General features: G+C 37.4%; 1 protein-coding gene across 1 annotated transcript in view; it reads left to right on the top strand.

Annotated features, from left to right (window-relative positions):
* The window catches only part of CARMIL1 (capping protein regulator and myosin 1 linker 1), a 394,009-nt gene extending 389,481 nt beyond the window's left edge, over positions 1 to 4,528 (top strand). Inside the window, exon 37 of the mRNA XM_044667332.1 lies at positions 3,489 to 4,528. Within this exon, the coding sequence (XP_044523267.1) occupies positions 3,489 to 3,625 (137 nt within the window). The 3' untranslated portion in view covers positions 3,626 to 4,528. The remainder of the gene's footprint in view (positions 1 to 3,488) is intronic.
* Positions 4,529 to 12,388: the final 7,860 nt, after the last annotated feature.

The following is a 12,388-nucleotide window of genomic DNA, read 5'->3' as shown; positions in this document are numbered from 1 at the left end:
AATTTTTAAAAACGTGTTTAATACAGGACCTTTTTATTTCAGGTACATATAATTAGTAATACCATCTGCTAACCACAGGCCTGCTGTGTGATCTTTAATAAATACATAAGTCATCTGTAATTAGCATATTATATGTATGCAAATGGATATTGCTAAAATGCTTGGAAATAGTATCTTCCCTGAGGAACATTTACCCTAAAGGTTTGTTTATAATGTTAATCTGGCATAGTGAATTAATCTAGGAATCGGAAGCTCTGGTTCTTGCTCGGCTCCAGCCTGACTACTCTATGATCTCGAGTAAATCATTTACCCTCATTGCACCTTCACTTTCCCACTAGTAAAATGGGGATAATAACAGCTGCTGTGGCTGCTTCACAAAGTTGTTCTTAGAGTTGCAGGAAAAGGTACTATTATTGTGAGCAAGCTCTTTCTCCATAGCTGATATCAAGGTAAACCAGCCTAGAACTGGCATGTGATCACTCTTTCAGAATTAATAGTATCTGAACTAGTGAAATCATCTCCTTGGGATGGATGTTGAAATAACATACTCTTGTCCAAAGCTTAATAAATAAGCCCCTCTCTAAAAATCACTTAACCCTCATAGCTTAGCTCTTATTGCTCTTCTACCTTGGAACAGATACTTAATTTCAATTTTAAAACAGAAGGTAAGGATTTTTTTTAATGGAATTTGTTGGCTGATTGACAAGAAAGAATTTTTAAGCCAGAATTGTCTTTTCTTTGTAGGGAGATCAGTGTGTTAAAGAGATCCTTCTGTGAGGCAATTTAGAAAAGATGAATACTTTTGTCTCAGGGGATAGTGTCTCTTTATTAATCTCATGTCTGGCTCAGATACTTTTAGTTGTAGGAATTCTATCATTAAAAAAAAAACAAACGAGGCCAGGTCATTTTATACAGCATGAATCAAAACCAAGAATCTTCCATAAGCCAAAAGTTGAATTTAATGTGATAAAGAAAATATATGTGCTTTAGGAGATCAGGGAAGAGTGTTCTATTAGATTGATGTGGCCCCTGCATCCTGCAGTTAAAGTTCATTATGAGGCAACAAATACAAGAAAGACAGTTCCTTCTGGATTTCAAATTTTAATAAAGCAATCATAGCTAACACCCCTGGTGACAGCATTTTCTTATGGCAGGGTTTTATAACGTTTCTTCATTTATCTGCCTGCATCAAAAAACAAGGGAGAACTTTAGAGATATAAAGCACTTGGAGATTAACCAGTGCATTCCAACCCTTTCATTTAATGGAAGGAAAAAAAAATGGAGAACTGGATAAAGATCAGTGACTCATCCCAAATCTCACTTGTAATAATAATACAGATAATGACAACAAGAACTGAAATATCTTTTAACTTTTAAAATTCACAAAAAACTTTCTAACCTCTACCCTTTGAGTTTGACTATACAAATTGAAATGCATCCACATTTTACAGATGAGGAAAGGGAAAACCTTGGACTAGACCTCAGGTCTTCTGATACCAGATTTAGTTCTCTATACTACATTAGTTGCTTAAGAAATTAAAAGTTCTCTTAGGACATTACCATTGTATTTAATCAACATTTAAGAGCAACTTGAAATCTGACCTCAGACACTTCCTAGCTGTGTGACCCTGGACGAGCCACTTAACCCCATTTGTCTAGCCCTTGTCCTTCTGCCTTAGAGTTGTTACCAAGACAGAAAGTAAGGGTTTAAAAAAAAAAAAAAAAAAAAGAACAACCTGAACATATAATGCCCAGGATTATGAACAACTTCCAAATAACTATGATCAACCCTAGACAAATATCATATCTGTTGCATTTTTTTTCTTTAAATACTATTTTGTAGGTAGATAGTAGGTTTGGAAGGGTGAATTTTTTTTTTTTTTTTAAGAATCAAAAATCTGTGATCTAAGTTGTGAGCTAAAAGAAGCCTTAATTCTGAAAAGACAAACATCTCACTTTTAAGAAGTTGAAATTCAGAAGGTTTAAATACTCTGCAAGTCTTATTTTGTATCATTAACTAAAAATTCAAATTTTCCTTGGCTAGAGATCAGAACCTGGAGATGACCACAGCCTTGGCAAAGGAAGTCACGATATTGTTTGCATCTGAGGTTATTAGGGCTAATGAGTCCTCACTTCCTGAACATTCTTTATTAGGTTAACTACTTAAATAGCCAAATGAAATTTGTGTGCCTAATACTCATGGAGCCAGCCAAATAAGAGTTCCAATTGCATTTTGAAGGTTTTCCTGGAAAGGCATGCTGGGGACTTGGGAAGCACTTAAACTGGTGGGCTAAATGAGGCCTTTGATTTTTCATTCAAAACATACAAAAGCTGTGCTTATTATTTTTAACTGAACGATATCTACATAAGTCATTGTAAATAGCCTTTAGTAGCCTTTAATAAGGTACTGTAGTACAGAATTTAAAATACTTTCCCCAGGCAGTAGAGACTATAGTACCTTTTTTATTTTCCTTCCCTTTATTTTTTGTAAAAACCATTTCTTGCAGGACCTCTGTATGGAGAGTTAGTCCAGTGTACTTGCTGGCATAGTTCATTTTTTAGAAGACTCATTCCCTAAAGAATGAAATTGTGAGGTCAAATAATTGGCAAAATGTCAATGGATAAGTCAAAGAGGGCTATGAAGACTTAGAAGGCCACTCTGTACTTTATTTAGTATCCACTTCCAAAAATAAAAGTATCTGCTATGGACCTAAAATAGGATATGACTATCTTTTCAGAAACTTACCCACTTCCCTCTGCTAAGAAATATTCAGTTCAATTCAACATTTACAAAGTGCCCAGTGTCTACAAATCCAGGAAAGTGATGCAGTGATCATCACATGAGAATAGCTCATGTATGCATCGTGCTTCAAATTTATAAAGCACTTTCCTCACAACACCTGCGTGAGGTAGTTAGTGCAAGTTGTATTACTCTCATTTTGTAGATAGAAAAATCAAGGTTCTGAGATGCAGTGACTTGCCCACACTAACCTACCTTATAAATGTCTGGGCTGGAATTCAAAGCCTCGTCTCCTGAACCTTTCCCCTGTACACAATAAGATGACCTCTTTCTTCAAGGACCTTTTAATCTAGTGAAAGAGGGAAGATTAGATTAATTTCAGAAACATCATTTTCCTCCAGTTTCCAAAAATGTCACTTCTCCACTCTACTAAAACCTCCCAGAAAATCTATAAACAGTTTCTCTGGGATCTTCTACATGAAGGGAGCGGCCAATAGACCTACCTGGAGAATGGGTGGTTTAAATACCAAGTCACAGTTGGTCATAGAAATCTTCTGTAAGGTTTAAAATATTTTTTCTTGTCTTCAGGATTAAAAGAAAACAAGCCTTTTACCACTAATAAAGTCTGTCCCAAACTTTTTCCCCTTGGGTGCCCCCATCTTCTATCCTGAGTTGGCTAGCCATGCAAAATCACTGATATCCCCCTATTCCAAACTCTTTGAATAAGCTATTTCCTTGTTTGCTGTAGTTTCATGGAAGATCCAAGGACATCACACCCCAGAACACCTGGAGCAAAGACCGAGGTCCTCCAGCAGAGATGGCTACCAGGGCAATAAGTCCAGTGACTCTGGAGAGGATGCCGAGAAAGACTTTATTTTTGTTTAAAAGGGGATGCTTTGCAAATGACTGATTGTTCAAGGTACTTTTGTAGCCCCAGATACTGTTTTCTGTTGGTGCAATTGGTTTTCTTTCTCCTTTATTCTTTTCTTTTCTTTTTTTTTTTTGTGAATAGGAAACAAATTCTTTATTAATGGTATTCAAAGCACATTAGTTTGTTCTATCCTTTTCTTAATGATACATTTGATTCTCCAACATCCCCTTATATGCCTTCACTAAAAACCAGCATTCTCTACTCACGTTCCCTACTGGAATTTCTCTGAAGCAGCTACGAAGAGTATCCTACCAGAGGGTGTGGGGAAGGCAAACTGGAAAGCATCTCACACGAATCCACCATGCAACAGGCTGTGTGTTGTACTGCTGATTGTAAATGTGTCAAATCTGCACTAGTCTGACAAAGAAATATATTCTTGCTGTATGCAATTGCACATTGTAATTATAGTCACAGAGCACACTAATAAATAATTTGTACAAATTATATATATTAGATGCTTGGGTCTGGGTTTTACGTTCTCCCAGAGAGAATGCCTTTCTTCCTGTTGAACTGTACAGAAAAAACAAAACAACCCTCAAATGGTTACATTTGCATACTGACAACAAGCACAACTGAGAGTAGAATAGAATCGTGACTCTACTAAATCCTCAGATTAATGTATATAGTTGATTGGAATGAGGCAATCGAGATTTTATGAATATTGGTGTTTGGGAGGTTGTTTTCAGCTCTGTCTGCATATTAGCTCTTAATGTGTGATTTGAGAGAGAAATAATTAGACACCTGTAAAAAAAAAGAGTACTCTTTTGGGGGCATATTTCAGAGATATTCACTTACATTACAGGTTGAATTTTATTCATATGTATATTTGTACCAATAAAATGATTTTGCAAGTGGAATATTGGTCTTCTCCAGTGCCTTCTTCAGATGGGCTTGCTTACTGGGGAAGTCATTTCATTCTTTCTGGGAAAAAAATTGAAATAATCACAATTGTGACACATCACAAGGAGAGCTATTACAGTCAAAACAAATAACAGTTGCCTACTCTCTCCAGTGTGGGAGGAGGGGGGATTTACATAAGGATATAGAATCAAGTACTTATCAGTGCTTTACACCTGGCTGCATGACAAACAGATTTCCATATATTTCGAAACCTACAGAAAGAAGGCTCTGTCTGATTTCTGTTGTTGCTTTGTGGCTCCTCATGAAGGGTTCTGGGTACCAGGGTCAATCACTCCGTAGATGTAGGTGAAACTCAAGATGTATAATGTGGAGAATTTTGAGGGGCAAAGACATACCCATCTTAAAGGTGCCCATTTCTTAGATAAGCCATTTTCCCTCAGTATATATGAAATTAAAATCTAATTGAGTGATTCATGCTCACGTACATTTGGCTGTGCCTTTGGGAAGCTTGGCCTATTAAAGTATATCCTAAGATATGGTCATGTATAGTTACCTAATGGGGATGCTCACTAACATTTTTAATAATAAATACCTAAGGAAAAAGTCAACAAATTCAGTTATGTAGGCATTTCCCAGGCTATGTTTTGCAGAACCCTGACTTCATGTGATATGGACAGGAATTCTGAGAGGATATGAGATGTGGGGTTTTTGCCTGCTAAAGTTTGTTAAAATATAAAATTATATATGTTTTAAAACTATTTGTGCACCAATTTTTGGCATGAAAATGTATTCTTCTCTTAAATTTCTCCATTTCCCACTTTATCCTGCGTATACTCTAGATGCTTGGGCCAGCAGATATCATTTTGGCCAATGATATCCACAGAGGTGAAAGAATATTTTTTTTTAAAATCATACAACTAGTTATTGGCTAGCCATTTAGGGCCTCAGATGCCAAATACAGTATTCTTCCCAAAATTAGAGTTAATACAGAAGGTCACAGACAGCTGTTCTCAACCTTTCCTATGGACACAGCTACGGAGACTGAATCAGGCTACAGTACAAAGGATTCTGGTTAAACACTAGCAGAGGAGGGGAAGAAAGGAGAATGGTCCTAGGAAAAATTGGCTTATTTTCTACAAAAGCAGTTGCAAAATAATTAAAAATTTTTGCCACTTTTAATACTATTTCACCATATTAAATGACAAGCAAGTTAATTTTTTAAAAACATGGAAAGTTCTATGAAATAACAAAGAGTGAAACAAGAAAGACCGGGAGAACATTATATAGAGCAACAGAAATACTGTTTGAAGAATGACTTGGGTATGTATGTCTACCTCCAGAAAAAGAACCGATAAGTAAAAACAAGCAAGATATAGTGTGTATATATATATATATTGGGGGGGGCTGTCAAATGATGCCTTCTCTAGTACAGGGAGGGGAGGGAGGGAAATACCTGGAAACTTTAATGTAACAAACAAATTAATTAATGTGGTGTTAAATAATAATGGTGATGATAGCTACCATGATTTAAGGTCTTCAATATTCTGTACATTCATTATTTCATTATCCCTGTACATCCATTATCTCATAAGATAGTTGCTATTATTATCCTCATTTATAGATGGGGAAACTGAGGCTGGGGGCATATAGTCTTTCTAAAGATTGGTAGATTCACATTCCCTTTCCCACCTTTTAGTGTTAGTATTACTTTGTATTTATTGAGTACATTGCCAGCTGGGCAAAATAAGATGCTGCCATGTAGTTAGAAGAAACCAGCCAAAGATTACAAATCGGATGTGGAAAATCAACAGAGAAAGTAATTTCTTACATGCCTCATTCAGAGCTGACTCTAAGAAGATAAAGGAGCGGTCATGGGCGTGGAGAAGGTAAGGATTCTGAGGCTGTTTTCCCACTTCTGCTTTAGCTTTGCCCCAGTTCGATTATGTTTCCTTGAGGTCCCAATTCTATGTCTTTATCCTAATTTTAAAAGTACATACAATCGAAAGACAATGTGCCCAGAGAACATGTTACAGCCAAGAAGAAAACTGAGGCTTGAAGGAAAGTAGTTGATGCCAATAACACTGATGATTACAACAACAGAAGCCAGGATAGTGCTAAGAAGTTGTACCTGTGTCCAACTCCTAATTGGTAGACCTCCCAGGAGTTACCCTCTTTTTTTTAGCATTGAAATAGATGGCTTATTCAGTGTATGTGGTGTCATTAGATGTAGAGTGTTAAAAACTCTTTACAAATAGTCTCAACCTAGTAAACCAAAGCCTGTGGAGTCATTCTCCTTGGTCAGTGAGTTAGTTAACTGTGACCAGAAGAGATTCTGAGACCCTTTCCATGGAGCCAATAGTGAAAACAGAATTGGAAAATAGTTCCAGTCCCTACTTCTCATATACCTGAAAAGCATAGCTCTTAGAGATTAATAGCATTAGAAGAGAAAGAGGAGAGGGGAAAGGATTTGCATTAAATGTCAACAACAAAAGTCTATCCAAAATAGAGAAAGAATGTACACGGGCACATAACAGTAGGACTCATTCCCAATGATAAATGGTCAAAGCATATAAATAGTTTTCTTTCTTATATTTTGTTTTTATATTACCTTCATTTCTAAACATAGTTCTTCTCCCCATCTATCAAAAGGTAGCTGGAATCCTATTAGAAAAAAATAACCAATAGATTTAGTATTGCATCTTATAGGAAATGTAAAATTTATATTTGTAGTACTTTACCTCTGCAAAGAAAAGGAGAGAAGATTCATTTTCTTAATTAACTATTCCAACAAAACTTAATCATTGTAATTGCACAGCATTCTCTTTAGGATTTCGTTTCTTCTTATTACAGTGTAGTGCTTATATGTATAATTTTCTGGTTCTGATACTATAGGATAGGATAGGATGGGATAGGTTGATAAAGAAAAGGAAAACTCAGCCCCAGAAAGGAAATATGACTTATGCCTAAAGTAATTTAGGTACCTAAGCATGGATCAGAATGGGTTTCCTAATTCATAGATCACTGTATTTCCCCATTAGACATGAATTCTAATTCCTCAACTGACTACAGTGAAAGAATTGACAATGTAAGATTAGGGTCAGCTGGCAATGGAGTCTCCCCAGTCCCAGATCAGAGGAGAAGCAGACAGACTTGACTGGATGGGAGGGGCTAAAGTGAGGGAATAGAATCTTCCTCCACCCCCACACAGTGAGCTGTTAAAATCAGTTACTGTTGGGGCAGCTGGGTAGCTCAGTGGAGTAAGAGTCAGGCCTAGAGACAGGAGGTCCTATGTTCAAACCCGGCCTCAGCCACTTCCCAGCTGTGTGACCCTGGGCAAGTCACTTGACCCCCATTGCCCACCCTTACCAATCTTCCACCTATGAGACAATACACTGAAGTACCAGGGTTTAAAAAAAAATTTTTTTTTAAAAATCAGTTACTGTTATCTTTCAGTCAAGCAATGGAGGCTAGAACTGGCTAGGTAAATTCAGGATTCAAGCTGGTAATGGTAAAGACTAAACCCTTCCCTTAAGATAATATCTTTCTCTGTATGTATTATTTCCCCACAGGATAGAAGTAGGTGAGGCTTGATGTCTTAGGAGCAGCCCACTGGCTCTGAAGCTAGGATCAACTTCAGAACCACTAGAAAGAGGATCTTGGCTTATGGAGGATGTGAGTATCACCCCAAATTACCTGTGTCCAGGCACAGTTTTTAATAGTAAGAGTTTAATGGTTTCTGGGAACAGGAAGAAGGGAAATGATTTAGGAATGAGAGGTAAGGGGAAGCTATCTAAGTCAGCTATGTCAAAATGAGTAGCACCTCCCCCCCAAAGGGGGAACTGTATCTTGAATGGCTGAACTCCTAAGTCCCTAAATAATCTTCCTTCTAAAACCTAAACAACTAAACTAAAGGTAGACAGCGATCTTGCTTGAAGGTCTATCTTTGAAGGTTAGCTATCAAATAAAGCAGCCCCTGGCTGTCAGTGACTGAATGGCTCAGCTCCAGAAGCTACACAGAGTATGTGTGTGCCCAGAGCCAAGAGCCAAGAATCAGGACCCTTGCAAGAGGGGTGACCTGGCTTTTATTCCAGGACTCTAACTGCCTTTAACTGACTCTTCCCTTGGAGTTCTGGGGGGCACTATGGAATTCTGTGTTGTAGCTTGAACTCCTCTCAGAAACATGGATGCGACAACAATAATAGCTTGTATTTCTTTTTTTGTAAAGTGCTGTATATACATTATCTCATTTGATCCTCCCAACAACCCTGTGAGGCAAGTACTGCTATTATCCCCATTTCACAGATGAGGAAATCAAGACTGTAAGAAATTAAATAAATGATTTACCCAAGGCCACACAGCTAATAAGTTATCTGAAGTCGAATTTGCACCCAGGTCTTTTTGATTTCCAAGTCCCTTTCACTTTTCACTGTACAATTCATCTCATTTATTAATATATAAGTTCCCTGTGACTAATATTAATATGAAACTAGTATATATGCATAAGTGCAGGTACATATGAGATTTCCCCTTCTTTACATTTCATTTCAATTACATTTATTTACCAGTTTATTTAACCATTCCCTAACTAATTACATCTACTATGTTTTCAGCTCTTTGTCCTCAAAAAAAAAAATCTTGACATGAATATTTTTGGTATACATGGAACTTTTCTATCTTTGACCTTGGGTCTCTATAGGGTATCTTATATTTTTGGAGTATATACATAACAGTGAAATATCTGGATAAGGAGTATAGACATTTTATTCACTTTTTTAAAAATTATGCTTTCTGGAAGGGCTGTGTCAATTCAAAGCTCCATTAACAGTGTATTGGGGGGCAGCTGAGTAGCTCAGTGGATTGAGAGCCAGGCCTAGAGACCGAAGGTCCTAGGTTCAAATCTGGCCTCAGACACTTCCCAGCTGTATGACCCTGGGCAAGTCACTTGACCCCCATTGCTTAGCCTTTTCCATTCTTCTGCCTTAGAACCAATACACAGTATTGATTCTAAGACAGAAGGTAAGGTTTTTTTTTTTTTTAATTTAAAACAGTGTATTATGTAAGATTAGGGAAACTGTGAGATTAGGGGTCAGATGACAATGGAGTCTCCCCAATCCCTGGTCTTTGGAGAAGTAGGCAGACTTGACTGGATGGGAGAGGCAGGAGCCTGTGGAGTACTCCTTCACCTCCCCCCACCCTGTAAGCAGTTGGAAATCAGTTAACTGTCTGGTTATGGAAGATATTCTAGCTTGATAACTTCTAGGCCAAGATGGTAAGGGGATAGAGACTAAAACCCTTTTTAATAACTTTCTTTGTTTGAATTACTCCCTCACTGAATGGAAATGTATGAGGTTAAAGTCTTCAACAAATCTGACCACAGGCCCCCAGAGCAAAGGCAGGTACAGCCCCTGCTAGATGAAATACTTGGCTTGGTGAAAGACAAGTAGTAAGTATATTCCCCAGCTAACTATACAGGAACTCTATCTTTTCACAAACTAAATGTATTTAATGATTTCAGGGAATAGGAAAGGGAATCAGTTTAAGGAAAGAGGAGGGAAGATAATCTGGCTAAAACTGTTAACTGTAGGCTAACAACACATCCCCCCAAGTGGGGGAGAGATGTATCTGGAATGGCTGAACTCTAATCTAATCCCCTAAATAATCTTCCTTCTAAAACCTAAACTGCTAAACTGAAGGTAGACTGTGATTTTGCTTGAATCTTTGAGGTTGCTATCAAGGCAAAGCAGCCCTGACTGTCAGTGATTGAATGTCCCAGCCCAGAGCTACACAGATTGTCCCTCTGCTCAGAGCCAAGAGCAAAGAGTCAGCCCTTGCAAGAGGGGTGACCTGGCTTTTATACCAGGGCTCCAACTGCCTTTAACTGCCCCCTCTCTTAGAGTTCTGGGGGGCACTAAGGAATTCTGTGATGCACCTTGAACCCCTCTCAGAAATATGGACCCCACAATTAGTGTACTCCTTTCCACTGACCTCCCAACACTTACATCTTTTGTCATCTAGTGATTTGCTGGGTGTGAGTTTTGTTGGTCTAAATTTCTCATATGGTTGTTAATAAGTTCAAATTCTTTTGGGGCAAATAATTAATGTTATTTTTCCATTTATTCATTGGAAAATGTCTCTTGGCCTTATATTTCTGTTCATTCCCTTTCTATTTTGCATTTCAGTCCCTTTACAGAGACAACTGATTTTTTTAAGTCTCTACTTGCTTGTCTTAAATCATTTTCGGAAAAAACTGCAAAAACTATAAATGACCACATTAAAGCATATCAAGTCACTAATAGCAAGAAAAATACACATTAAAATAAACACTTCAGTTTCATCTCACAAATAGACAAGGATGACAAAATATGGAAGTAGTCAGTATTGGAGAGACTTTGGCTAACTGTACTGATACATTGTTGGTGGAGCTAAGGAGTTCATCCATTTATTCTGGAGATCATATTCAGCAATCTCATTTCTGGATATGTGCCTCAAGGAAATCAAAGACAGGCAAAGGTTCCACATAAACAAAAATGTCCATAGAAGTATTCTTTGTGGAAACAAAGAACTGAAAACAAAGTTCAATAAGAAAGGAAGAACTCAGAGAAACATGAAATTTGTATGATGCAAAGCAAAATAAGCAGAACCAGAAAAATAAAATAGGCACAGTGATATAGATGAAAAGATCACCAAAAAACATCCAGCTATTGAAAAATCAAGAAAGGTTCTAGAGAATGGTTAATGAAATATAACCCCCACTCATGTATACATTGTTAGATAAGTTCCCCTATATTGGATTTTTTTTTTAAATTTTCTCAGGCATAAGGGAAGATTCAGCATGGATAAGGGAATTTGAAATGATAAATACATAAAGAGAAAAGTCATTAAAAAATTCAATACAGCTTCATTTACTTTTCTCTCTATTCAATTTATTAGGCTCCACTTTCATAAATTCTGTTGTCATTAAGTCATGTTGAACTCTTTATGACCTTACTTGGGGTGTTCTTGGCAAAGATCCTGGAGTGGTTTGCCATTTTCTTTTTCAGTTTGTTTTACAAATAAGGAAACTGAGGCAAATTGGGTTAAGTGACTTGCTTAGGGTTAGTATGTATCTGAAACTCGAGGTTTCCTGACTCCAGCCCCAGAACACTATCCACTGTGCCACCTCACTGCCATGAATTATACTTTCTAAACTACAAAGGTAAGAACTGTGAATTTAACTTGCTTAAGAAAGGCTCTAGGACCTTATTGAAGCCAAATAGGATGTAGACTCCTGAGTCAATAACAACTGGCATTTCTATGTTGCTTAAGGATTATAAAGCCCTTTTCTAAAACAATCCTGTGAGGTAGGCAGGGCACATATTATTGCCTCCGTTTTTTAGATGGAGAAACTGAGGCTCAGAGAGAGAAAGTAACTTGCTCTAAGGGTCTCCCATATGTCAAAGGCAAGATTCAATACAGATTTTTTTTTTTACTGAAAGACCAGAGAATGCATTTTCTGCACCAGAGAGTACTACTTCAAACAAAGGACTACGTAGAATATCTCATTTCCATAACACTTTCCTAAAGGAACCATAAAAGGAAAAATGTCTTCCACTATTTCTTACTCTTAAATAGGATGATTTAATGTAATAAGGCACAAGGTAAGGGAGACTTGGCCCCCTCAGCATGCATAAAGAAATGTTTTCTCTCTTTCCCCATCAGCCTGGAGGGAGCTGTCTTCTCTGTGTATTTCATTGCCTTCAAATTCTAGCCTCCTATTGATTACTAGCTCTGGGGTTGGCTGAGTTGCTGACTTAACTACCCAGATGTTATAGAGGAGTATTGTTACAAATTTAGAGCAGGGAATGTCTTGGTATAAG

Source organism: Gracilinanus agilis, chromosome 1 (genome assembly GCF_016433145.1).
Source record: "Gracilinanus agilis isolate LMUSP501 chromosome 1, AgileGrace, whole genome shotgun sequence".
Lineage (NCBI taxonomy): Eukaryota > Metazoa > Chordata > Mammalia > Didelphimorphia > Didelphidae > Gracilinanus > Gracilinanus agilis.
Note: the sequence above shows the minus strand (reverse complement) of the source record. Positions and strands in the feature narration are given on the sequence as shown.